The 25,456-nt window shown below is 54.4% G+C and overlaps 4 protein-coding genes across 31 annotated transcripts in view; 2 read left to right on the forward strand and 2 right to left on the reverse strand.

The window, feature by feature from the left end:
* KCTD19 (potassium channel tetramerization domain containing 19) overlaps positions 1 to 4,991 on the forward strand; it is a 27,545-nt gene extending 22,554 nt beyond the window's left edge. For 2 of the 15 annotated variants that reach the window (XR_014060285.1, XR_014060283.1), the window contains exons 10-16: positions 75 to 158; positions 423 to 537; positions 918 to 1,545; positions 2,861 to 3,052; positions 3,225 to 3,379; positions 3,612 to 3,825; positions 4,734 to 4,991. Coding sequence is in view for 12 of the 15 variants with exons in the window: in XM_081512981.1 (XP_081369107.1) it covers positions 75 to 158; positions 423 to 537; positions 918 to 1,545; positions 2,861 to 3,052; positions 3,225 to 3,379; positions 3,724 to 3,942 (1,393 nt within the window). In the remaining 3 variants the exon portion in view is untranslated. Of the gene's footprint in view, positions 1 to 74; positions 159 to 422; positions 538 to 917; positions 1,546 to 2,860; positions 3,053 to 3,224; positions 3,380 to 3,611; positions 4,453 to 4,578 lie in introns of those variants that run through there. The other 13 variants (XM_081512987.1, XM_081512983.1, XM_081512986.1 and 10 more) reach the window with 8 other exon arrangements.
* On the reverse strand, positions 4,942 to 14,580 carry PLEKHG4 (pleckstrin homology and RhoGEF domain containing G4). 11 transcript variants are annotated; one of them, XM_081512977.1, is made up of 23 exons: positions 14,200 to 14,285; positions 13,693 to 13,897; positions 13,179 to 13,339; positions 12,926 to 13,021; positions 12,723 to 12,846; positions 12,541 to 12,634; positions 12,379 to 12,453; positions 12,182 to 12,298; positions 11,914 to 12,012; positions 11,675 to 11,823; positions 11,385 to 11,523; positions 11,174 to 11,290; positions 9,466 to 9,648; positions 8,712 to 9,214; positions 8,390 to 8,636; positions 7,585 to 7,674; positions 7,280 to 7,501; positions 7,017 to 7,187; positions 6,765 to 6,942; positions 6,332 to 6,448; positions 5,955 to 6,191; positions 5,750 to 5,865; positions 4,942 to 5,578 (listed from the first exon to the last, which is right to left on the reverse strand). In XM_081512977.1, the coding sequence occupies exons 3-23, from the start codon at positions 13,270 to 13,272 to the stop codon at positions 5,573 to 5,575; spliced, it is 3,174 nt and encodes a 1,057-aa protein (XP_081369103.1). In that variant the 5' UTR covers positions 13,273 to 13,339; positions 13,693 to 13,897; positions 14,200 to 14,285; the 3' UTR covers positions 4,942 to 5,572. The 11 variants fall into 11 exon arrangements, 10 of the variants coding, with proteins under 10 accessions (XP_081369103.1, XP_081369098.1, XP_081369094.1 ...); XR_014060282.1 differs by having other exon boundaries at positions 5,955 to 6,142; positions 13,179 to 13,897; positions 14,200 to 14,580; XM_081512972.1 differs by having other exon boundaries at positions 5,955 to 6,188; positions 13,179 to 13,897; positions 14,200 to 14,580.
* The window catches only part of LOC145513730 (uncharacterized), a 16,648-nt gene continuing 5,006 nt past the window's right edge, over positions 13,815 to 25,456 (forward strand). The window contains exons 1-3 of the mRNA XM_081510721.1: positions 13,815 to 13,827; positions 13,937 to 14,597; positions 18,137 to 18,260. Coding sequence (XP_081366847.1) covers positions 13,815 to 13,827; positions 13,937 to 14,597; positions 18,137 to 18,176 — 714 coding nt within the window. The 3' untranslated portion in view covers positions 18,177 to 18,260. The remainder of the gene's footprint in view (positions 13,828 to 13,936; positions 14,598 to 18,136; positions 18,261 to 25,456) is intronic.
* The window catches only part of SLC9A5 (solute carrier family 9 member A5), a 20,657-nt gene continuing 14,714 nt past the window's right edge, over positions 19,514 to 25,456 (reverse strand). For 2 of the 4 annotated variants that reach the window (XM_081512992.1, XM_081512994.1), the window contains 4 exons: positions 25,142 to 25,312; positions 24,562 to 24,631; positions 23,776 to 23,910; positions 19,514 to 20,953 (listed from right to left, as the gene is read on the reverse strand). In XM_081512992.1, the coding sequence (XP_081369118.1) occupies positions 20,475 to 20,953; positions 23,776 to 23,910; positions 24,562 to 24,631; positions 25,142 to 25,312 (855 nt within the window). In that variant the 3' untranslated portion in view covers positions 19,514 to 20,474. The remainder of the gene's footprint in view (positions 20,954 to 23,775; positions 23,911 to 24,561; positions 24,632 to 25,141; positions 25,313 to 25,456) is intronic. The other 2 variants (XM_081512993.1, XM_081512995.1) reach the window with 2 other exon arrangements.

Genomic DNA, 25,456 nt, shown 5'->3' on the forward strand with positions numbered 1-25,456 from the left:
CGCTCTGGAGGCTAACAACCCCATCCACACTCCCACCCCAGATGCCCAGTGTGACCTCTTCTTGTCATTCACAGGGAATGGCCCCTCCTCTGCCAGGAGGTGGAGGAATACCACATCCCATCTCTCTCAGAAGCACTTGTCCAGTGTGAGGCATACAAGTAAGGAAACCACTCCCTTGACATCATGATCTAAAGTTTGAACCTTTATATGCCTCTTGGGAATCCTGTCCTAAGTCCCACCTCCCAGTAGGACCTGTTCTCCTTAGGGTTAAGGGGGTGGGGCAGCCCCAGGACTGGGCAGGGACCTAAGCAAAACTCTTTAAGGCCCCTCCTCCCTGAGTGAACTCTCGGCCAAAGGGCACATCTGGTCAATAGACTAGTGGAAGCTTCTGCTCACTAACCAAACCCTCTTGGGATATGCAGGTCATGGATCCAGGAGAAAGAATCTGAAAATGAAGAAGCTTTTCCCATCAGAAGGCTGCACGTGGTAACAGAAGGGCCAGGGTCACTGGTGGAGTTCAGCAGAGACACCAAAGAAGTAAGTTCCAGCCTCCTCTGGTTTGGTGGTGTCCTGAAAGGGCAGCAGCACAGGGCTCAGGGGGCAGATCCTGCTACTGGGGAGCATGGCAAAATGAAAGAGACAGGCCTGCATGGCTCTGGCACAGTGACTGGTTTCTGAACACAAGTGCTGGCTGCATGAGGCCTGACATGCTGATATGCCCCTTTCGTGTGTGAGAGGCCCCTGGGCTGGTTACCAACTCCACTCCAACTGAGCAGATCTCAAATGCTAGACCCATGTGGGGGATGAAATTGTTCTGGGTAAGCAAGTGAAGTCTTAAGAGACCCAGCTTATCAGATCTTGGGTAAGGCTTTATTGTGGAAGTACAACATGCCCAGAACTGCTGTGCCCTCTCCCAGACCACGGCTTGCATGCCGATGGAGTTCCAAGACTGCAATGACCGAACTCCGTGGAACAAGGCCAAGGGGACCCTGGCCAGGTCCAGCCAGATAGAGGAGGCCGAACAGTACTCCCGGACAATCCAGATGTCCTTGTGCCGAGGTGCCAAGAGGGCAGGTAATCCCAGCACATACTCACACTGTCCTGGCCTATGTGCCAACCCTAGACACTGGGGGGGCCACCCTGAGAGTCCTCCAAAGAAGAAGTGTACCACTGTCAACCTCACACAGAAATCTGAAACCAAAGACCCTCCTGTCACCCCCATGCAAAAACTTATCTCCCTGGTAAGGGAGTGGGACATGGTCAACTGCAAACAGTGGGAATTCCAGCCACTGCCAGCCCCCCGGAGCAGCTCCTTGGAGGAAGCCACCCTGCAGCACTCCTCAGGAAGTGAGGCTGTTTCCCAGCCCAGCACCTCGGCTTCCTGGAAAGGCCATTCCACAGCCTCAGAGAAGGACCCAGGCCCACAGGCAGGGGCTGGAGCCGGAACCAAAGACAAGGGGACAGAGTCAAACTTTAAGCCATACTTCCCCATGAAAAGAGCTGTCGCCCTGAAGGACTGGGGCAAGCAAAGGTCAAAGGAGAGAGGTGAGTCCTGTCCCATCCTTGACCTAAGTCCCATTTACAACAGAGAAGGCAAACCTTGGCCAAGAACACAGAGTGAGTTAGTGATTAAAGGAGACTAGAACCGCACATTCACTAATGCCAAGCAAAAGACCCAGAAATGACAGGCACATTGGCATGGCCTGGGGGCTTGAGAAGCCACATGAGGCATATGAAAGGAAGGACCTATAAAGCAATAGGAGCACAAAGAAGGGTTGGGGGTGAGGAGCCAGCAGAGAAAAGGAGAAGTCTTGGGTGCTGTGGAAACATAAGTCATGGGTCTAGCAGCTGGAAACCAGTCTTCATGAAGTAAAGAAAGTGATGAAAGATAAGGCTGAAAACTTTAGGAATCAGGACAGGTCTTGTGGGTCAAGTTCAGGACCTGGTACTTTGTTCCAATCCTAAGTGGAACAGCCAGCCACTGAAGCATTCTATACAAGGGAGCAAGCACAATCGGGTACGCATTTAGAAAGTTTGTTCCAGGGGTAGAGGAAATGCAGTAGCAGGAGGTAAGTGTTGGAAGTGCCAAGACCATCCAAGGTGAAACAGGTTAGGCAATTGGAGGAAACAGGAAAGGACTGGGCCAAGGAGGGGACAGGTTTCTGATCTGGGTGACTGCAAGGGGGTGGACAGTTACTGACGTGGGAAGGAGAGAAGGAGTAGGGCTTGGAGATGAGGACACAGTACTGATGGGCATCCAAGGGGAGAAGTCCAGGAGACAGGAGGGTATATGGGGACCAGGCTGAACAGAAAGGAATGTGTGTGGTAAAGTGCGGAGCAGCCCAGGGAAGTGGGCTGAGAACTGCTATCACGGACTGTTTCCTCTGCTCTCTCAAACCCCTTCCTATAGTATTCTGTCAATTTTCTCTTTCAATGGCTTGTGTCATGCTTGGAGGGGTCTTCCTGGGCCCTGCCTGTAAGCTCCCAGTTGGTTTGTCAAGCATGTTCTTCAGAGTAGATATGCATCAGCAACCCCCCACGCCAAAAGCTCATCTCATAATTTTACAAAGATTTCCAGTCCCCAGCTGGGTTGTGATCAGCTCTATTTACTACTAGCCTAGTTTAACAGATGATTTGTAAGTTCCTTGGAGTTCTGAAATTGAGGATGTGGCTTGTAGTGATTCCAGGGCAATGAAGAGAGGAGAGTTAGAACATGGCCCTGCCAGCTCAGGCTCCCACTTCTGAGAAGCTGGAGGCGAGGGCTGGTGACTGACTGCACTGGTCTGTTGCCAGAGGTCTCCTCCCTGCTTGGGCTCTGATGGAGCTTAAGGAGAGACCTCTCCCCATGTTGTTTTCACAGAAAGTCCTGCCCCTGAGCAGTACCTGCCTGAGGCCAGTGAAGGGGACAACACAGGGGTCATTCTCAAGGTGACCCACCCCCCCGTGGTGGGAAGTGATGGCTCGTGCATGTTCTTTGAGGACAGCATCATCTACACCACGCACATGGACCACCTCAGGCGCACGCCGCCCCCAGCCAGCCCCCAGCCCCGAGGTGAGGCTCTGGAGCTGGGCCTGGCCCTGCCCATGGGCAGATGGCTGAGTCCCCAGCCAGGTACTTCAGGGATAGGGTCTCCCTGGAAGCCCTGCACTTCTCCCCCTAACCAAGGCTGGCTCTGAGGCCCTCGCCATGGCAGATGTGGCCACACACCCCTTCTCCTCCACAGAGGTGACTTTCCTGAGTTTCTCTCTGTCCTGGGAAGAGATGTTTTACGCGCAGAAATGTCACTGCTTCCTGACTGACATCATTCTGGATTCCATCCGGCAAAATGACCCCAAAGCCATCACAGCCAAGGTGGTCTCCCTGGTCAACCGGCTGTGGGTACGTGTGATTGGCCCCAGGCCCTGTTCCTTCTCCACTGTCCCCTCACCTCCACAATAATAGTGCAAAACAAGAGGGAGCAGCCAAGATGGGATTGGGGGAGAAGCTGGGGGAAGAGGTCAGAGGCAGAGGGCGGCAAGAAGGGTAGGGACCGGGAGACAGGGCAGCAGCATCTGGGCTGAGCCATGGCCAAGAGGCAGTTTGAAGTGACAGTACCCCTTGACCTCTGCAGCTTCTGCAGGCCCAGAGAAGCCCCTGCTCTGCATCCCACTCCAAGGGGCTGGGAGCAAATGTGTGTCAGGCTGTGGCCTCCAGCCCTGCCTGACTGTGGGCTCTTCTGGCAGACCCTGCACATAAGCCCCAAGCAGTTTGTGGTGGATTTGCTGGCCATCACTGGATTCAAGGATGACCGGCACACCCAGGAACGCCTGTACAGCTGGGTTGAGGTGAGGGCCACCTGCACCCCACGGGAAATGGCGACTCTCTGGATGCCTCAGATGGACACTGTCTTGCTGCATGAGGGCCGAGCCAGTGCTGCCCAGAAGGCGAAGATAGGGACCTAGAACTCTAGTCCCTGGTCCCGGGAGGGAGGAACAATGGCTGAAATTAACCTGTCCAGAGTGGTCAAAAAGCAGTATTTGGTCACTACTTTTTGTAGTTTTCCTCCAATGTTTACCAAATTAGCCTTCATCACTAACAACCCTGACCAGGGATGCACATCATATAAGCTCGTTCTGGGGTGCTGAAATCAGAGAAACTATTGGCAGTCACATGCTTTCAGTGAGTTATAGATACCAACATCACCTACTTAGCCATGATGTCAATATTTTTGTATTATACATTCCTTTTCTACTTAAGCTGCTATAAAGCAGTTTTTACAAAGAAAATTCTTCAATAAGGGCAAAGGAATGACTCAGGTTTTTGTTTTTTGAGTCCTTAAAATAATTTTAGGATTCAAATTTGTATTTGAATGTTGGAGGTGAAAAAGATTTGGCTAATTTTTCATTAATCTGGTATTTCTGTAATCAAGTACATTATTATAACACCTTTCACCATAAACATAATAGTGCCAAGTTACTAGCCTCGGCCTAGTCTGTTGATTGGAAATGAAGTCAGAATCTATGACTAGAAAGTGGAAACCCAGCGACAGGAAACATGCACTTTTGATCCTCTATCCATTTCTTTCTGTGCCCTGGTAGCCGCTCTGAGCCCCAGGTCCGTGAGACGCCTTTAGGCAGAACTGAGGTCAGTAGCAACAGCTGGCTTTGTCCCGACCCTGACCCCACCCAGACAGGAGGACCTCACAAAGCCAGAGTAGCAGCCAGCTAGGAGTAAGACCAGCCTTTCCTTCCAGCTCACGTTGCCTTTCGCCAGGAAATATGGCCGCTGTGTGGACCTGCTCATCCAGAGGGGCCTGTCAAGGTCTGTCTCTTACTCTGTCCTGAGCAAGTACTTACAAGATGGCTAAGGTGCCCAGCCATGCTTGGGGGATATGCTGCCCCCACATGCCACCCATCCCATCGCCAAGGTGCATTTTAACCAGGGATGTCCCCATCAAAGGGTGCATTATCAGTTTATTTTTTATTATAAACAAATAAAGAATAAATCACAAGTCAAGAGTCTGGACTCTATCTCTGAGAACCAAAGACTTTACAACCAGCGAAATAATCTTATACAACTCTAACTGAAAGCTATTCAAAAACCTTTGAGTCCATGTAACCAAACTGGACTGGGGAGCTAGGGCAGGCAAGAGGAAGATTCCAGTAGGGATGAGCCTGGCTTTGAGACCTGGAGGTGGGAAGCAGTAGTGAGGAACCCACCTCTGTTCCTCCTGAAGGGTGGGGCAGCTTAGTCACTACCAGAGCCACTCAACATCCCACTAGCCTAGAGCATAGAAGCAAACATCCACCTTCTGCTCTGGGTGGGAGCAGAAGATGGGGACAGAAGGGGACATGGGCCAGGAGCCCAAAACAAGGGTGCTCATTTAGGCTCTGCTGCCAGAATCCCCTGGAGAGGTCACTGCCGATCTGTCCAACGGGCACAGACATCAGAATGGGTGGTCGACAGAACTGTGCATATGGGCTGGAGGTGACCCAGGTGTTGCCCATGGCCTGGTCATAGAAGATCTCCAGGGAGGTGATCCTCCTTGGCTCTAAAGACTCCTGGATCCACTGCCCACCTTCAAGCCCAGGCTCAGACCTGTGGTACAAAGCCAGTCATGAACACATATCTCTCTCACTCAGGATCCAGGTGGGGTCTCTAAGGAATGGCTCTGACCCACCACCCTCATTTCCACCTAAAGACAAGGGTGCCATAGGCCCAGGTAGGGCTGAGAAAGTGCTGGTAGGTACAAGGCAAAATGGCACTCACATAGGACAAGTCCTCCAGGCCCTTGCCCAGGATCTGCCCTGACACACAGCTGCTGTCTGAGCCACTGGAGCCACTGGCTGATGGGCACTGGGAGGAAACCTCTGAGTCCTCAGGAGCTGGGAAGGGAGACCAGGTGAGCTGTCAGCAGGGGAGGCCCATACTCCAAGTCATGCCCTCCTGCCTCTGGGAAAGCCCAGAAACCTACTCAAAGATGGCTGGCTGCCCAGCTCAGCATCAGTCTCCAGTGCTGCTTCCTCTGGGAAACTGGTGGAATACAGGGGCCAGCGGAAACCCAGAAGAGCTGGGTCTCTGTGCAGATGCAGGTTGAGGGACCCCAGTACAGAGCAAGAGGCAGGGTCTCCAGGAAGGGCGCTTGAGGCCCCCAGGTAGGGGCTGTCAGAGTCAAAGGGAGCCACAGCAATGGAGGCCCGAGAGCGAACTGCTGCATGAGAGAGTCTGGTTGGGTCAGGCCAGAGCCCAGCTGGGCCAAGGTCCTGAGGGGAGTGCAGGCTAGGGCTGCCAGAGGCCCACATCACTCCCTGAGCAGCTCTCCCCACCCCACCCCCGCAGCCTGTCTGCTACCTCGGCACTTCAGGATATAGTTGACGGTGCGGTCATTGATAGCTTCTTCGCTGGGGGCAATGTCCCGGAAGGCCTTGTTCCCCACACCCATGGACACCATCTCAGCCATGCGCACCTCTGGGTGGAAAGTGGATATCTGGACATCAGCTCAGCCCTTTATCACTCCTCCTCCTCATATAAGTCTCTCCTGGACACCCCATAGCCTGTGGACTGTCCTGTGCACCAAACGCTCAGAGGTTTGCATGTCCTCAGCCTGAGATGGTGACAGCAGGACCGCCTGACTTGAGTTCTTTCTCCTGTGCTGGCTGTTGCTGCTGGACCTTTTCCACCATCCCCAGTGTTTCCAGTTCATGAGGCACTCCCTGGGGCCCCTCTGGGACAATGTAAGCTCTCCAAGGAGGAGATCATGGGATGAAATGGGGCAGACACCCACCCTTGTTGTGGACGGCCTGCCTCCAGAGCAGGCGGGAGATGTCAGCTGTCCAGGCCTGCTTGATGGCCAAGCTGGTGGCTTGTAGCACAAAGGTGTCCCTAGCCTTGCGACGGCGAAACCAGATCTCAAAGCGCAGGTTGTTGTCCCCACAGCACTCAGTGAGGCCAAGGTCTGCCATCTGTGTGGCCAGGAGAGGAGCTCAGTGAGGCTCTACGGGTGCTGGGGGTATGGGGAGGGGCCAGGTGGGCCTACCTTGAAGGAACGCTTGTAGGTAAACATGTCAATGCCTGTGGGTCCTCGGCGAGGCTTGCTGAAGAGCAATAGCTCCTCAAAGAGGAAAACGCGACGCAGGGATTTGTGGCGCCCACAGCGGACTGTGAACTCATCCTGCCGGACCAACTGGCCCTGTTCCTTGAGGTTGACCTGCCAAGTCGGGGCCCGGTGGGTGCCTGGCCTCTTCTGCCCCCTCCCTTCACACCCACTGCCCCTGGCCACCATGGCCTGCAAAGACTCACGTCACAGCCCTGGATGGCATCCATGGCTAGCAAGTCATTGCCGTGTCGCAGCTGGAAGTGCACGAGGCTCTGGGCAGCCTGCAGGGCACTCAGCTCCTGTGCGGGTCCCCCACAGGCCCGCGCCAGCTCCTGTAGCAGCAGCGCATACTTGCTCATGCGCTGGATGGGCTTCAACAGGTAGGAAGCCAAGTCCAAGTGGTCTCCCAGTGCCTGCTGCTTGTCCTGTCGGGCGCATCAGACACCGTCAGGGAGCTTCCAGCTGTTTGCTCCATCCCCCCTCCCGCTACAGTCTCAGGCTCACCCACCCTGAAGAAGACATGACCATAGCTGGTCATCAGGGCATCAGAACGCGGCTTGTTCTTGCTGTAGAGTGCATACATCCCAAACTGCACCCTCTGCAAAGATACACAGCTTGACCAGGTGCCAATGGGCCAGCATCCAAGGGGGTCAGACCACTCTCAGCTTGGGAGGACCAAATTGCCGACGTGTCCCCAGGAGGCCTCCCACCAAAGACCCTACCTGCCCTGCCTGGAGTGATGGGTGATCTGGCACAAACAGGCACTGTGCAGGGAGCGGCTTGCCCACAGGGCTCTGGGGAGGAAGTCCTGCACACAGCCCTGCTACTCTCACAGCCCCAAGAGCTCTGCTCTGGTCTCATCTCACCTCGGACGACCCTTCCCCTGCTCACAACACTAAGCTACACTGACCCATCTCCTTCTCAACCACTGGGCCTCTTTCCTGCCCAGCACCTTGTACTCTATCTTTCCTCTGAATGGAATGCTCTGACTACAGCCCCTCCCTCTGGCTTTAGCTCAAACATCAGCTTCTCTTAAGATGCCTCTCTAACTGTTCTCTCTAAAGGGGGTACCCCTGCCTCACTGCTAACTCACCATCATCTATCTGGATTTTTTTCTAACCCTAATTATAATCTGGAATTATCTATTTTACACTCACATCTCCTCTGCTAAACTAAAAGCACCCTGAAGAACGGGCTGGTTGGTCCTGCTCATAGCTGTACCCATCAGAGGACCTGACACCAACGACAAACCCAATAGCTCGCTGTTGAGTGTGGCAGGATCAGCCAGGGGCCACGTGGCCTGTGGGGCTTACATGGCGCAGGAAGGCATAGGCCACCCGGGGCGGGTGCTGGGTACAGGCCTCCAGCTCACGCAAGAAAAAATGGCGGTGGAAGTCCCACAGCTTCTCCAGATTGCCAAAGAGTTGGGCACGCTGGCCACGGAGGCCCTGGGGCACATCAGGGCGATCCAGCTCAGGGAAGTAGTTCTCCATGGTGTAGTCGAGGGCACGGACATACTCCCGCTCTGTAACCACCATCTCCGCCAGCACCAGCTGAAGTCTACCAGGGAGGTGGAGTCAGGACCCTAGACATCCATCCTGCCACCGCCCTCCCTGCCCTGCTCACTCTCTGTACCTGTTGGGGCTCCTGGAGTCACAGCTCCCTGGAAGAGGCACGGTGGGGCATGACCCTGACTGGGCACCACCTCCAGCCTCTGGTCTGTGGTAGGCAGGTACAATGGCCTCATGGTGGCACTGGTGGGCAGGTTCTCTGAGATTCAATCCCAGATTCCGATCAAGGCTATAGGCCTTCCTCAGGGGAGGGACAGCAGGTACCGCTGGGACCCGGCTGACACACAGGCTAGCTGTGCTACCCGTTGGGGCTAACTTCAGAGCAGCTTCTAACTTCTGGTCCAGGGCCAGCCAGGTGTCCTGGCACTGCGCCCAGGCCCAGCGGCACTCCTGGCGAATGCCTTCAGATCCCAGCCCTGTGGCTAAAGCCCACATCTTTCGGAAGTGGGCAGTAGGCAAGTCCGGGTGCTTGGTCCAATGCAGCTGCAGCCGCTTCAGCACAACCCCTGGGCGCTCCTGTTCCAGCTCTGCCAACACTCGCCGCCCCTCCTCAGCCCAGGTCAAGGCCTGCAATGCCAAGGCCAGATGGGCACTGAGGAAGGATCCCCCCAATACTGCTGAGCCTTCTCCTCTACCTCCCCCCATCCCCACAGAACGGTGGCCCCAGGCTGCATCCCCAGTGGATTTGGGTGTCAGACTGAAAACAGGGAGAGAAAACAGGCACGATATCCTTCAAGGCTCAGGCTGCCATAGCACTAAGCAGCCACCCTTCTGACTTCACTGACCACCTGGAACCAGGGACAGGACCCCTCGCCCACCTGCTTGAAGAACTGCAACAGTCTCTCAGCATCTGCCAGTCGCTGCCGCCGCTGGGCCAAAGCCCTAGAGAAGTCGGCCAGCTGGGTTTGCAGGGTCAGAAAGCGGGCCCCAAAGGGGCCCAGTTCAGCTGCATCACAGCCAACCAGTGGCTGCAGACATTTCTCCCCTCGCCTGACCTGTTCCTAGAGACAGAGTCTGGAATCAGCAAGCCCAGGCAGGCCTGGCATTGCAGTTGCTGAGCCCAGGTCTTTTCCATGGATGTCTACACGGCATCATCAAGTCACTTCTGTGAAGACCAAACCTCTGCAACCCCTCCCGAACCCCTTCTCTCTGTGCTCCTCTCCACAGCCAAACTCCCTGGAGAAACTGTTATTTTCATCACTACTTCTTAACTATGTTGGCCTTCTGCAACCCCACTTCACTCCCCATTCCCAGCACCTCTCAGGCTTCCTCTGACTCTTACCATTCAGTAGTACTAAACCTCTCTCCTCCAGCTCCCCTGACCCCTCCCAACTCTGATTCTCCTTGGCTTTCTCTAGTGCTTCCTTCCTCCTGATCCCCCATCCCTTACCTCGGTTGTTAAACCTTGGTGTTCCTGAAGACAGCCCACTCTCTCTCCTTAGGCAATCATGTGCAAACACACTTCAAATATCATCCACACACCTACAACCACCAAATGAGCCTCTACACTCAATGCTCCCTCTCCTTCCCTCATGGTCATCTCCGAAGTACATCCAAGGCTGGACAGATGAATGCCCTTTCCCCCAGAAGGTCCGTCTCTCAGGAAACAGTACCTATTCACCTTTGTAAACGCCTCTCCCTATTACAGCTTCATATGTATCCACCATTGAATCCCATCAACTTCTCAAATGTTATCTCCTCTGCCACCATCCTGGCCAGAGTAAGCATCATTCCCACCTGGACCACTACAAGTGCTTCTTCAATGGACTCTGCATGTCCATCTACCAAGTCACTGTCTACCCAGGAACTATGGTAATATTTCTAAAATACAGATCTGATTATATGATTTTCCTGCTTAAACTGTACTCTGTTACAGGATCCAGTACCTGGCCACTGGCCACTCTTCCAGCCTCTTTTTACCTCATCTCACCCCACTTTCCCTCCCTCTTCTGCTCTGTATTTCATCCTCACTGACTTTCTGATGGTTCCTCAGGCAAGCCACGCTCCCTCCTATCTCAGGACCTTTGCACATGGTTTTTGCTTCCTCAGTCTGAAACATATCTTATCTCTAACCCTCTTCTGCCTGGTTAACGTCAACCTATCCTTCAGATCTCAGATCAAACGTCACTATCTCAAGAGGGTTTGCCCAATACCCCTCCTGGTTCAGGACTTTATCATATGCTTAGATAGAAACACCTGTATTGCTTCTCTCTAGAACTTTTGCACAGAAAGAACAAATGTGCTCAGTCGCACAGTCATGTCCGACTCTTTACAACCTCATGGACGGTAGCTTGCCAGTCTCCCCTGTCCATGGGATTCTCCAGGCAAGAATACTGGGGTGGACTGCCATTCCCTTCTCCAAAAAAGAATATACATATGACTTTCAATGTTTGGTTACAACTGATCTCCTCCACTAGATTGTAATTTCCAAGAGAATAAAGACTAGATTTACTTTCACCCACTCTGCCTTCCAAGTTTCTGGCAAAGGGCTCCAATACCTACACAAGAACAAGTAACCAAACTCACCTGAGCAATCTGGTCCAGCTCCCGAAAAGGGCCTTGGGCCTGAAGCAGCACGTCCAGTGAGGGCTCCCTGGGCTCCTCAAGTGCTGGCCAGCCCACCTGCTGAAGCCACACTTCCATCTGGAGGAGTACAAACAAGGAAAGGAGAGTCGCTATGGGGTGGGGGTGATGCTTGAGATTAGAGGTGAGGCCCACCTGGGCAGATAGTTCCCACCTGGTGCAGCTCGCCCTCCTGGGCCTCCAGCGTCTGGACCAACTCCAGTGCCTGTATTCGGCGGTTACCCTGCAGTGTCAGTTGGTGCAGCAATCCATCCACGCAGCCATACAGCCGCTCAACCTCGTCCACTGCTGGCCTGGTGCATGGTACATGTCTTAGTGCCCCTGCCAGGTGCCTAGCTCCACTTCACCCTGTCCTGGGACCACAATCCTGGCTGGTCTGGGCCAGACACTGAGTCCTTGGCATGGGAGATGGTGGGCTGGGGCAAGACCTAGGCTTGTACCTACCTGTAGTCTGGGCTCAGGGTCACCTCTGGGACCTCTTGCTTTAGCCACGTCAGCTCCAAGGCTCCCTGGCATTGTAGCCATGCCAACCGTGGAGAGTCTAGCACATGCTCCATTAGGACCCGTGCCTGCCGCAGCAGTCGACCGACTTCCTATGATTAAGAGCAACAGGTGGTGGAGGCGTGCGTGGGAGAAGGGGAAGATAGGGAGAATTTGGGGAGGTGTCAAGAGGGGATACTCACCCCAGACTCCACGGGCTGGGGCACAGCCTTCATGCTCTCAATGGCTCCCTGAAGCAGGGCACTAACCACCTGGCAACTCTGCAGGAGGGCTTCCAGACGCTGTGAACAGAGGCAGGCATGACCAGCAGAGAGCACAGTGCTGGTCCCAGGCATCCTGGATCCCAGGCCACCGCAGCCAGCTATGTGCTGCTCAAGCCAGCCCAGGGGAGGCTCCGCTGCTGACCAGATCGCCTGCCTACCCACCCAATGCCCCACCCAGTGTACTGACCATCCGAAAGTCCAGCCAAGCCTGGTGACAGTAAGGCAGGCCTCCTCCTAGTGAAGTGAGCAACTCTGAGGTGGAGATGTGGCACAGCAGGCTCTGGTGAGAGGATAGATGCTCTAACTGCAGAAAAAGAAGGTCTAGTGGACTCGGGCCTGTTGAGGACTCACCCCATCTCCACCCTGACCAAAATGGCTCAGTACCTGTAGCCCTGCAGGCACTTCCTCCGGCAGCTTTCCCACCAGCAGCACACGGTGCACTGATCCTGGGACTGCTTCCTGAAAAGAATCTGAGCTCAGCCCTGATCCCAACCCTACATGAAAGGAATGGTTGGGGGGAAAAGGGAGCCACAATCCTGTACTCACTTGCAGTTGTCTGAGCCCCCAGAATATGGAAGAGCTTGGGGAACAAATCCGGGCATCCACTAGCACGGTCAGTCCCAGGGTCTGTACTTTGGGCCTAAAGGAGCAGGCTTTGGTTGAGTATCTATTTCCCCAACTCTGCCATCTCCTGGCTCAGGTTCTGTCCCCCAACCTTCTCCCCCAACCTGGGGATGCTTTGCAAGTAGAGCAGGAGGCGGACGAGCTCATGGCTGTTGCACTTGGGGTGATTCCAGGCCGAGTTATGGGCACACAGAAACAGCACAGCCCGGCCTTCTACATCTCGAGTCCCTGGGGGGAGAAGGCAGTGAACATCTGCTCTATCAAGCCACCCCACCTCTACCACCTTTAGTGTCTCCCAGCTAGCTACCTGGCAAGACAGCCATGCCACTGGCAAGCAGCTCCCAGGCAAGGTCTTGGGCCAGGAGGTAGTCACTGGACTTCAAGAGCCTGGACCTGTGGGAGTCTTGGGGAGGAAAACTGCTTGGGTCTACACTGGGCAGTCTACCCAGAGACCCCCTATTTGCACCTGGGCTTTAGCCTGAGTAGGATCAGAAGCTTCCCCACCTTCAGGTACCCTCCCTTCTTCCCTCCTAAGACTTCCCTGGCCCAGCCTTCCTTACCTGCCTCCAGTACCTCTGACGATGTCTCAGATAAAAGACCTCCATGGTTCACAGGGTCACTGTCCAACCCTTCAGGGTCCAAGCGGACTGGCATGACCCTGCCTGAAACTGGGTCCCCTGCCAAGTCTCCTCCTTGGCTGTCATTCTCACCCTGTGCCAGACTAAGGTGGGAAGACATTGGACTTAGGAGGATCTCCACTCCAGAGGGGGCTGGTTCCTTTATCTGGACAGAGGACCCTCCTAATGTGCCCTTCTGGTCATGCCCCGACTCATCTGCAACCATCTGTCCTGTGGGTGATTGAAGCTCACCAGGCAGAGGGCTGCCCTGGAGCTCCTCCCCCTGGGCTTCCCCTGCTGGTGGGCTTGGAGGATGGGGGTTCTTAGCCTGCATCTGGGGAGCAGGTTCCCCCTCATCCCAGGCATCTCTGAAACTGCACACAGCAAATCTCCAATCGGTGGCATGGCCCTGGGAATCTGGAGACTCATCCCCATCCTCCAGGGGCCCTTCCATCACCCCTTCCTTAAGGGTGGGCCTGCTCCAAGTAAGCGGGATTGGAGCTAAGCCCTCGGTGTGAACTGAGGCCTCAGCTCATCCAGGAAACACGTTGAAGATGACCAGGTAGGGCTCTGCAGGCGATGCAAGCAGAAGGCGCTAGACCGAAGGAGGCACCAGTCTTAGTGCCCGGCACCTGGAGCACAGCGGCTGTCGCAGTTGAGGCCTGAGGAGAAGGGAGAAGGGCTGGGGTCTCTCCCTCCAGCTCGGGACCTGCGGGGCCGCGCTCCCGTGGGCCTTCGCCCGGAGGGCCTCACCCTGAGCCGGCCTGCGCGAGTGGGACGCTCAAGGCGGGGACGGGGCGCCGCCTCGTGCTCGCGCTCACGCCGGCCCGGCCGACCCCCGCCTCGCCACGGGCACTCGCGCGCACGTTCCCTCGCCCGCCCGCCAGCCACGCTCACAACCCCAGGACGCGCCAACGGGGAACCGCGAACCAGGACGTCAGGCAGCCGGAGCCCTCGAACGTACCGCACCGCTGCCTCGACGGCGGCTACGGCGCGCAGCCTCCAGACCGCGGGGGCGAGCACGTGCGCAGCAGGGAACGCGGCGGCGCCGCCGCACCGCCCCCTGGGGGCCGGAGGACGCAGCCACCGCCCACCTCGCCGGGCCCGACGGCAACCGCCCGAGCCCGAGCCGGCCGGAGAGCGCCGAGACGCCGGCTCTCGCAGCGCCCCCTGCCGAGACGCCCCCTCGTCCCTCGCGGGCCGGGATGGCTCGGCTTCACCCCCGGGGCTTCCAGCTGACTTTGACTTGGCTTCTCAGTCCGCCGGTAGGGGCAACGACCAGCGGCACGGCACCCACTCACCCGGCCTGCTCAGCTCGCCAGAAGCGCTCCCCCGCTGGGAAGGCGGCGTAGGTGCGCGAGGGTGAGTGAGCCAGGGGTCCGCCTGGGGGTGAGGGAGGGGGCTGGCGGAGTCAGGCGGGGAGGCTTCTGCTCTTGAATGCACGCAGGATGGGGGAGAACAGCCCCAGCCTCCCTGGGCAAAACAAAGAGCACTTCTGTCAGCCTGGAGATCCCTAGGAAGAGAGACTCCGGAAGCCCAGACCAGCTGCTTGATGCTGCTAGAAGCCAGTAGGGGTATCTTCATGGAGGGAGGGGCCCTTCCATTACAGCTCCTATTTTCCTTCCCAGTCCTCAGGCCCAGGCACCGAAAGACAGCCTGTATGATCCCATGATGGAACGTGGGGGCTGCTGTCTGGGCTAGAGGGAAGGAGGGAGCTCTGTAGTGGGTGCTGACCCAGTTTCGCCAGAATCCACCAGTCCCGGACTCTCCACTCCCTTGCATTCTTGGCACTTCTGTCATCTACACCCTCTCCCCAGCTCCACACCCCCTGCCACAGAGTCCAGCCAAAGAGGCTGAGACTGAGGACAGGATTCTGGAAGCAGAGGGCCAGGTGTGCCCTTCCACTTACCTGCTGGGTGAGCTCCTGCAACTCAGTGCTCCTTGAGCCTCATCTTACTCACCTGTAAAAGAAAGAAGGAAAGTCGTTCCTTTCTCCTGGGATTCCCCCCTAAGAACTAGGAAAGACCTGTATGTCGGAGGTCCACTTGCTGCCAGCTCTTGGACTGTGTCGGAGCCCTGCCCCTCATTTCATGCTCCGTCAGAGGATCCTGAACTGATGAAAGTCACTTGGACAGCTGACCTATGAGATCTCGCTCAGCTCTGAGGTGTGAAGTCCCTTTGGGGACATGTGGGTCTGGCCTGACACTCCCCCAAAGCTTGTGGGGAGATTATAAGAAGGTAGGCTGTGTGGCCAGAAGAAGACACTGTGCCCCATAACCTTATTCAGGCCCTGGGTTCCTTGTAGAGAGAGGGCAGTGGGTACAGTGGCTTCCCTGGCTCTAGGGTAGTCACCTCCTTCAAGAAGCTGCCAGAGGAGGGAATCAGGGCATCAGGAGGAACACCAACAATCCTCCCCTCCCCACCGTCCCAGCTGCCACATCAGCACCAAGTCAGCCTCCCAGGAGCCTCCTTCTTCAGGGGATGTGGCTGCGAATGAGGAGGCTTGGGGTTGTCCTGCTCCGTCCCCAACCCCCCGCAGGCCCTCTCATCCCACCCTCCTCTAGCTTCAGCGAACATCAGGACCAGTCTTGGCTCCCTCTCCAGCTATCGTAGCGCCGCCCCATTGAGTCACTGCCTCCAGCTCCCTCCCTCCCCTTCTGCTACCCACTGTCTGCCTACCCCCACCCACCAGCCAGGCCCCCTGTGAGCCCTAAGAGCTGACTGGCACATGTACCCCCTCCAGAGCCAAAGACAAGAGGCCTCAAGCCACAGGCCACAGCTGACCCCAGCACCCCTGGGCACAGGCAGACAGATTCAGGGGCATGGCCAGGCCTTGGTTTATTCACTCTGCACAGAATGTGCGTTGTAAGCCTTGTGAAGACAGAGACTGTATATTGCCCACTTGTGTATTTCTTGTATCTAGCACAGGGCCTAGAATAAATATTGAGGGGTGCCTGGGACTGGTCACACCAGCCCTGCCCCCCTGAGGCTCTCCATTTTTGAGCCAGATGTAAACCAGAGTCACAAATGGAAGCAGATTCAGAGGCTCAGTCGGAAAGGGCCACAGAAGAGGCAGAGAGTGGCAAGATGCACAGCCCCAGGATGGCAGAGAGACAGATAGAAATGGGGACAAACTGGGCCTAGTGGGGAACACTGGGGGCTGGGCCTGGAGCCAACCTGAGCCGCTGACCACAGCAGGCTCTGTGGGCTGAGCTTGCAGGACTGAGCAGTGACTCATGGGGCCCAGCTCTGTGGCTCTCCTGGCAGCAGAATGTCCTCACAGCAGACTTTTCCACTGAGATCATGAAATGGGGATGGGCCTCCCTCCCCTGCCCCTTTGCCAGCCAGCTTCGCATTTCTTACCAACACGAGCCAATCAAAAATAGAGTGGGAGCTCTGTGCTTCTGTGGGCCTAGTGATAAGAGAAGCACAGTCATTGCCCTCATTCCACCCCAAACCTTCCCCTCTTCAGTATTGCCCTAGACAGCGAGAGTGACAAATACTCTATACCTTCCAGACCTATCTCATCTCTAGCCTAAATAAACTCTAAACTCCTTAGTGTGGGATTCAAAGCCATCCAGAGACATAATCACAGCCTTCCTGTCCAGCTCTTACAAAAGCCTGGAAAACTCACCTGATCACAAGTCTTATCGCAAAATGTCTCCCTGTTCCTGCAATGCCCAGGTGGTGCAGTGGTAAAGGATCTGCCTGTCAATGCAGGAGACACAGGAGACATGGGTTCGATCCCTGGGTCTTGAAGATCCCCTGGAGGAGGAAATGACAACCCATTCCAGTATTCTTGCCTAGGAAATCCTATGGACAGAGGAACCTGGCGGGCTACAGTCCATAGGGTCACAAAGAGTCAGACATGACTGAGCGACTGAGTATACACACACATACACACACACCTGGAATGCTCATGCCCATCCCTCCAGGTCAAAATCCTTCCACCTTCAAGGCACTGGAGGTCGTTTCCACCATCCTGCCTGGTCAGATGGTGATTTGTTTGCTCTTCTGCATCCCAGATGCCTGCCTCCCCTGGCTTTCTTACCCCCAGTCTCCTCATCTCTGACCAACTGTTTTCTTGAAAGCCCCCCCATTCTTAATTACCCAGCTCTAGACCCGGGAGCCCCTCTGAAACCCCTCTTCTACACCATCAGTTGTGAATTTCATTTCTGAACCTTCCTAATCTAGTAATTTTTGAAGGATGTGGTCTCTGGGCCACCTCCCTCTGGAGAGCCAGTTCAGATTACAGATTTCTGGGCTCCCGTAGACCTGCTGAGTCAGAACCTTGGGATAGGCCCAGGAATCTGTGTTTGAGAAGCTCCCAGTGGTTCTGACACCAGGTTTTGAGAATGGCTGCCGGCCATCTCCAACACAAGCACCTTCACATCCCTGGGCCTCCCAGCAGGTCTTCCATCTCTAGCCTTTCCTCCCGCCAAGCCTTCCTCCAAGTGGACTTTCACCCATCCTCCCCCCAGCACCAGCTACATTCATGCTCCCTAGTGCACATCACTGCCCACACCCCCTAGGTCACAGTTCTCCCAGGCTGCCACCTCCGAAACTCGGCAGGGTCACCCCACCCAAGCCTTTGTGTCCTTGGCTGGCCTCTCCCCAGCATGTCACCCACTGCTCCTTGCTTCTCACTGTGTGTGCTCCAGATGTCTTTTATTTATGTTGCTCTTCCCACCTGGAATGCACCCACATAGCTTCACCCATACTGTCTGAGCCCTGTCACTCACACACACACACACACACACACACACACACACACACACACACTCATAACCCTCTCAAAGCTCCCCCTGCTAGATCTCCTCCAGGCTTCACAGCACTTTCTATGCTCTTGGGCTTGTAATGTAACACCAACAATGACTAACATTTATAATCCTTTACCACAGGCCATGCTGTGTACCTGGTTCTTCTCATTTCATCATCTAATCCAGACAGCAGCGGTATGAAATAAGCATCCCATTTTAGAGATGGAGACACTGGCACTCGGAGAGAATATGTAACATACCCGAGGTAACATATCCAGCAAGGGAGGGCTGGGACCAGCTGCTTGGCCTTATCACAGCCGACTGTAAGCCATGTGAGGGCAAAGCCTAAAAGTCACTCTTCCTTCTCTTTACACATTCCCCAGGCATAAGTCAGAAAAAAAAAAGGTTGACTAAATGTGTAAGCTTTGCAGTGTGTTCAGGGTTTCAGATCTGTAAAGACGAACGACAGGTCGGTGATTACCTAGGGCTTGGCAGAGTATGAGGAGTGACTGCCGACAGTACAGAGTTTCTCTGGGAGATGATGAAACTGTTCCAAACTTAGCTTGTGGGGAGGGTTGCACAATTCTGTGAATATGTTAGAAAACCACCAAGCTGTACATTTTAAATGGGTGAATTTTATGGGGTGTGTGTGTGTGTGTGGTATCGATAGATAGGTCCAGTGGAAACTGGGTCTGCTGTCATCAGGGATTTCAATCTCTAGATGTTTCTGGACCCCACACTCTCCAATTTGTATCAGAAACACTCAGGGTAACCAGCTCCCTTGAGATTGTCCTCCCACCTGCCATGTGTGGAACACATCTTTTCATTTGTCCTACCCCTCCTTCCACGGAGAAGGCAATGGCACCCACTCCAGTACTCTTGCCTGGAAAATCCCATGGACGGAGGAGCCTGGTAGGCTGCAGTCCATGGGGTCGCTAAGAGTCGGACACGACTGAGCGACTTCACTTTCACTTTTCACTTTCATGCATTGGAGAAGGAAATGGCAACCCACTCCAGTGTTCTTGCCTGGAGAATCCCAGGCAAGATGGGGGAGCCTGGTGGGCTGCCGTCTGTGTGGTCACAGAGTCGGACACGACTGAGGTGACTTAGCAGCAGCAGCAGCAACCCCTCCCTCCAGGCATTTGAGGAAGGTTTATCTGGTGCCAGTGTGTGTTGGCTGCATCTTTGGGCACCTTGGCACCTGACCTCTGGGGTCTCTCTTCCTGCAAGTCATTCCCATTTTGTAGACTCCCAGTTCTGTGACCCTCATGCCCAGACAACAATCCCCTGGACTTGCTGCAGGCTTCCTGTAAGGTGATGTAGTGGGAAAGAATGGGAGCAGAGGGAGGGAGGGCCGTAGGACCTAACAGCCCCTCCCAGGACCACTCTCCCACCCCATTCTGTATCAGGGAAGCCCTGGGGCATGGAGTTGAAAGTTTCCATCTCCCTCACCACATGCCTTCTTGCCCTCTTCTCACACCTCAAAACCCCCAGACACATGGGCGCAGGACACACATCCATCTGAGAGATGTTTAATGTATCTTAGGTTCAAGGTACAAAATTCAGGGCAGGTGCTAACCCCAGGAAAGTCACCTGCCACCCAGTCAGCCCCCTTTCCATTGTAGTCAGGCCTCTCAGCCCCAGAGCAGTGGAGCAGAGATCCTGGGATACCTGGCTCCTTTCCTCTTCGGGGAATAATGAGGAGACAGTGTGGGAGCCCAGAGGCCACCATCTCCTCTCCTCACAAATCTCAGACCCAAGGATCTGAAAGGTCCAAACCCGGACGCAGAGCAGCAGATTCCCAGAGTGACACCGGCTAGGAAGCAGCCGTGACCCAAAGCCTGGCCCAACCCTGTGGCCTCAGTCCTGGAAATGGAGGAACTATTGCCCCAGAGACTGGCAGCAAAGGGAGGAAGATAAAGCAAGGAATGGAGACAGATTCCCACTGCCCCAAACCAACTGGCTGTGGGTAGCTGAGCCAACAGGGCAGCAAAGCCTGCTGCACCTCCCAGCCCAGTCCCTCTGAGGACCAGCCCCTCGTGGAGCCTCATTGCCAGGGTACTGCCCTTGAGCTGACGCTGGGGTGGGGTGGAGTGCAGGACAGCCCAGTGTCAGCTGAGGAGAGATGCCTTTGCCTGGGGGACAGGAACTGCTCCCCAGGAGGAACCGCTGGGGAAGGGGCATCAGCTCCCCTTGTCTCTGGGCCTTGCCTATAAAAGGTCTGGACTGAGTCTTGAACCAGAGTTAGGGCCTTACCGAAAGGGAAGGTGGCAGGAGTTTAGGAACAAGGAGGGTGGTGAAAAGGGTTCCTGTGAGGACCAGCCCAGGAGACCCTTCTGACCTTCCCCAAGGGGTCCCAGCTGCTACTTCAGTCCAGGCCCCTCTAACCCCATGTCCGGTTGAGTGGGCTCCTCCACCCGTTGTGCAGGGAAGACTTCCAGGGGGGCTCCGGCCCCCTGCTCCTCCCCGAGTCTCTGGGCTACAGCCGGCCACCTTTGTTGAAGTGGATGCACCAGTGGGAGTTGGCGGTGCCTGGGCTGAGATGGGTGTGGTCCTCATGTCCCATGAGGGGCTGCAGCTCCTGCTGCCGGGGAATGTCAGCGCTGCTCTCACTGCGAGAACGGCCCGCCTTGGCCAGGCTCGGGGGGAAGGCAAAGCAAGAGCGAGGATCAGAGGAGAGGGGCAGCTTGAGAGGGGCCTGTGGCTCTTCTGGGGCCCGTGGGCGAGGAGGCAAGCGGGTCATCGTTGGGGCCTGGGTACACGGCGGGGATGCCAAGCTCTCCAGGGACGAGATGCTCTGGTTCCAGCCTGTCTGCATATCCACGGGCACAATCTTGGTGGTTTCTGAGGACACATAGACGGCCAGGTCCCCCTGCCCACTCTTCCAGGGCAGCTCCTTCTCCGCACAGGTTGGGGATGGGGGGATGATGCGTGGGCTGGGGCACACCTCAAGGCTCCCTGGAGACAGAGCACACACGCACTCATTGCCAATCCAGTGGACGCTTTCTCAAGTATAAGCACAGAAGTTCATTCTGCAGTTGCCACGCAGCATCCATTTGTGCAGTTATTGGATGCACGCCTGGCCAAAGGGAAGCACCACAGCTGGGTTTGCTCCCCACTGTATCCCCAGCACCTAGCACAGGACTGAGCATGTAGCAGGTGCTCAACAAATACCTATTGAACAAATGAAAACAACTAGAACAAGACAAAGTGAGAGCAAGGCAGGAAAAAACCCATCTATGATCAGCCCTCAGCCAACTTGCAGTGCCAGGCTTAAACCACATCCTGCTAGGCCCCCGGCTCAGGGTGAGGAAGATCTCGAGGCTTGGCCACTGTGCTCCTTGCCTGAGTTCCCACCACAGCCCTTTGGTGGGACAGAGTCCAGGAGTCTGAGCTCACGAGCAACTAAAACAGGCTAAAGCTGAGCTGCAAAGGGGATGCCAGAGCACAGAGGATGTGAGCTGAGAACCCCAGAAGTGCTGGCAGCCATAATGGAAAGCTCAGCCACGGCATTACAGAAAGGCTGAGGCTCTGAAAGAGGAAAGCAGGGAAAGAGCAGCCCTCTGGCTATCTACCAGTCCTTGTTCTCCAAGGTCAAGCTCAGTGCCTTGCATATAATAGGTGCTCAGTATGTGTCTGCTCACTGATAAAGTCCTGAGCAGTCCTGTGAACTTGACTTCAAGTGCTCCATGTTATGAAATGTATTGATGCTGTGACTGAGAGTGAAACTACCTCCCTGGAATGCTGTATTAAATTTTAACAACAAAAACTGAAACAACAAAAAACTTCAGTGTTCACCTTTAGAGGATGCTAGGTAACTATTGGTCTGAAAACTGATAAATGAAAGGAAAAATTCAAGCATTTATCCATTTTTCCCTCTATGAACTGTACCTCAGACTGACTAAGTAATTGATGAGGGAAGGCTTTTTTTAAATACAAGAATTCCTGCTAATCAATGCGAACAAAAAATAGACATAGAATATCAGCATTGCGCAACCCAGAATGAACTGTTGGATGTGGCAGTGATCACCAGAGACTGCAAGACCACCTGATGAAAAACTGACAGGGAGTTTGATAATGGGTGAGTCAGGCTAACAACAACTGAAGCCAATAGTCAATATTAACCTCACAAAAAGAGAGACAGCCAGATGGTATATGCTTCCTGGTGAGATGCAGTGGGAGGTATAACATCACCACCTAATGGAGTATGCTTATCAAGTCTGATCTAGATTTAATTACTGATTTGAAGGAAATATAAAGGTCAGTGAAACAGACATATTAAATGATGCTTAGGGGATACAATCAGGAAAATCCAGACAAGGGAAGACTGGGGGACAAATAACCAAGTTATTTCAATAACTACAGTTCAAGGAAAGAAATATAGGTGGGGGGGACCTATAAATCAGGGTTTTTCAAACTTGACATTGTCACAGATAGGAGCAGAGACTTCACTGTAGGGAGCTGTCCTGTGCATTGTAGGGTGTTTAACAACATCCCTGGCCTCTACCCACTCATCGCAGAGGTACCTCTCCCGCTGTGACAACACAAGATGTCTCCAGACAGTACCCTAGGGCAGGGGTCCCCAACCTCCAAGCTGTGGACCGCCACCTCCTGTCAGATCAGCAGCGGCACTAGATCAGAAACAAAGAGCACAATAAATGTAATTCGCTTGAATCATCCCCACCCATCTCCAGTCTGTGGACAAAATGTCTTCCATGAAATCAGTCCCTGGTGCCAAAAAGGTTGCGGACCGCTGCTCTAGGGGACAAAATTACTACTACCCCCTTAAGAATCAGTGTTATAGGTTAAAGGAGACTTATCCACCAAATTTCATGTGTGGGTCTTGTCGGGATTTTTATTTGAACAACCTACTGTAAAAATAAATGAAGACAATCAGGGAAATTTGAACACGGACTGGATATCTGATAACAGAGCTTTTGGATATAATAATGGTATTGTGGTTATATTTTTTAAGAAGGATCCTTATCTCTTAGAGATACTTGCTGAAGTATTTAGCAATAAAGTGGTATGATATTTGCGATTTGCTTCAAAAGAATCCAGTGAAGAGAGGGACATAGTGAAGGTGTAAGTGAAATAAAATCAGTTAGGAGTAGGTAATTACTGAAGATGGGTGGTAGAGAGATGGGAGTTTATTCTACTCTTCTGTCTACTGTATATTTTGAAATTTTCTATAATAGGATGTTTTTTAAAAGACACCTGAGAATTCTTGAGCCAACTGGCAGTGGTAATTAGCATTCTGAGTTTGTTAGGTCTCCACATACGGAAGCACATATATGTTGGTTTTTACCTACAGTAATGCCATTTTGATGAATGCAGGCTCCTCTCTCAGGTCCGGCTGCCACCCTTACTGGGGGCTGTACCTGAGGGCTGGTGTGCTGAGCACAGGTCACAGCAGAACCTGGTGTTAGGTTTGCTTGTCGCCTCGTGTTTCTCGCCATAATGTAAAGGGAGGCAAGTGAAATGGCTGTGAGCTTTGGAATCAGATGGGTCAGGTTCAAATTCTGGTTCTGCTGATTTCTAGACAAGTTCCGAGTTCCTCTGAGCTCAGTTTCGCCATCTTGATTGTTGTGAGGATTGAATCAGATCATAGATGTCAGATGTCTGACATAAAAGAAATGCTGAGTAAATGCTGGTTGATGAATGAATGAGCAGATAGGCAGAGGGACTGTCTGGAGTAAAGGCCATCAGCGAAGGGGGAGGAAGCCAACTGCATAGCTCCAGTTTGCTCCAGAGGGAGGCAGGCGGGAGGGAGCCATTACCTGAGACCTTGCCCTCTTGGAGAACCTCACTGGTGGCCCGAGCCACAAAGATGATCCCCTCGTCATCCTCCTTCTCTGTCTCCGAACTGTCACTGTCCTCCTCCTCCTCAGACTCCGCGGTTAAGATCACAGCAGCTGAACAGGGACAAGAGCTGAGTGGGACTGGCCAGCCCAGCAGCTGCCTCTTGGTACCGCACCGCCCGGAGCCCAACCCCTTGTCCATCTAGGCAGAGCCCACAGTTGGTAGAGACACCTGCTTTGTCCTGTGGCTTTACAGCACTGGCCTAGGGGGGTGGGGGAGCTTGAGAGAAAGGGGCATGGGGCTCCAGAGCCCCAGGAGGTAACAGGGAAAGACAGATCCTCAGAGGAAGCCATCAGGGAATCACACTTCCCAGCACCTTCATCTTCTCTCAACCCCAGATCCCCTCGTCAACTGGAAGCATAAACATCTGGAGGGCTGGAAGGCCCATCCATGTGCAGCTCTTCTAGGCCCCTGGTTTTACTGCAGGGACACTGGACCCCAGGGCCCACCCATCCTTCAAGGCCCAGACCAGGCTCCATTTATGACACGTTCTCCAGGTCCTCAGGGTCTGTAGCCTGTAGTTAGCTCTCAGGTGTCACAGACGTCTAGTAACTGCTGAGACCTGTCCATCTAGTTCTAAGGGGAAGAGCCCCAGCTCATGGCATTGAGTGCCGTGCAGAGGAGGTCCTTCAGGCTTCCAGTCGATGGGCCCCTGCCCTTCCCCTCCCCATCCCATCCTCAACACCACCCCATTCCCTGCTTGCCTGTGTCATGGAAGCCCAGGTCTCGAGGAGGTTTCCCGTTTGTAGCCTCAGTGTTAGCCACGCCATCCTTCTAAGGACCAAAAAAAAAAAGTCCTAAGCCTCCTGCCCTGACTCCAAACCCCAATCCTGTCATCTGGTGGGGTCAACAGGAAGACAGGTCTTCCTGATGCCACATGGAAGGGAATCTGCCTCAATTACAGTGGTTCTACCATCCCTTGACCCCCTACCCCCAGCAAGTGTTGTAGAGTCTGATGGCCCCAGCAGAGATGCTCAGTACATCAGCCTGGGCTGAATAAGAAATTCATGGAGTCCCCGCACCCCTTCCCCAACAAGGAATCTGCCTATTTCCTGCTCACTCCACCTCTGGTAGGTGGTCCTGCTACCTTGGGCAGGTGACCACAAGAGGCTGCTCTCCCTCTGAAGCCTTCACCTTCCCCTCTGGGGCTCCAGGAAGATGAAAAAGGGAACCCAAGCTGCTGCAGCCCCCAGATCCCCAAGGCTGGATTCCAAAACCTGTGAGCTCAAAACTGAATGCCATCAGTCTGCAGCTGCAAACAGGAGTCCTAGAGAAAGCACATGCCTTCTTGCGGCCGGCCTTGCGGGGTCGTAGCTTGCTCTTGGTGAAGCAGATGTTGTGCTTGGTGGACTTAAAGGACTCCAGCCGCCGCTTCATGTTCTGCTGGAAGACCTCCTTGTCCTGGCGCTCCTGCGCGTCCTCAGAGATGAAGTGGCGGCTGCAGCTGGCTTTGTACTGGCAATGACAGCCCCAGCCTGCCATGAGGCTGAGTGTCCTGCCTCCTGCAGGAACCCCACGCCACAGCCCCAAGTTCACCATAGCTCCTGCCAGCCCTCTGTTTCCAGAACTAGCCATGGAGTAAAAAAAAAAAATTAAAAA

Source organism: Giraffa tippelskirchi, chromosome 7, assembly GCF_054371585.1.
Source record: "Giraffa tippelskirchi isolate mGirTip1 chromosome 7, T2T-mGirTip1v1.2.pri, whole genome shotgun sequence".
NCBI classification, from domain to species: domain Eukaryota; kingdom Metazoa; phylum Chordata; class Mammalia; order Artiodactyla; family Giraffidae; genus Giraffa; species Giraffa tippelskirchi.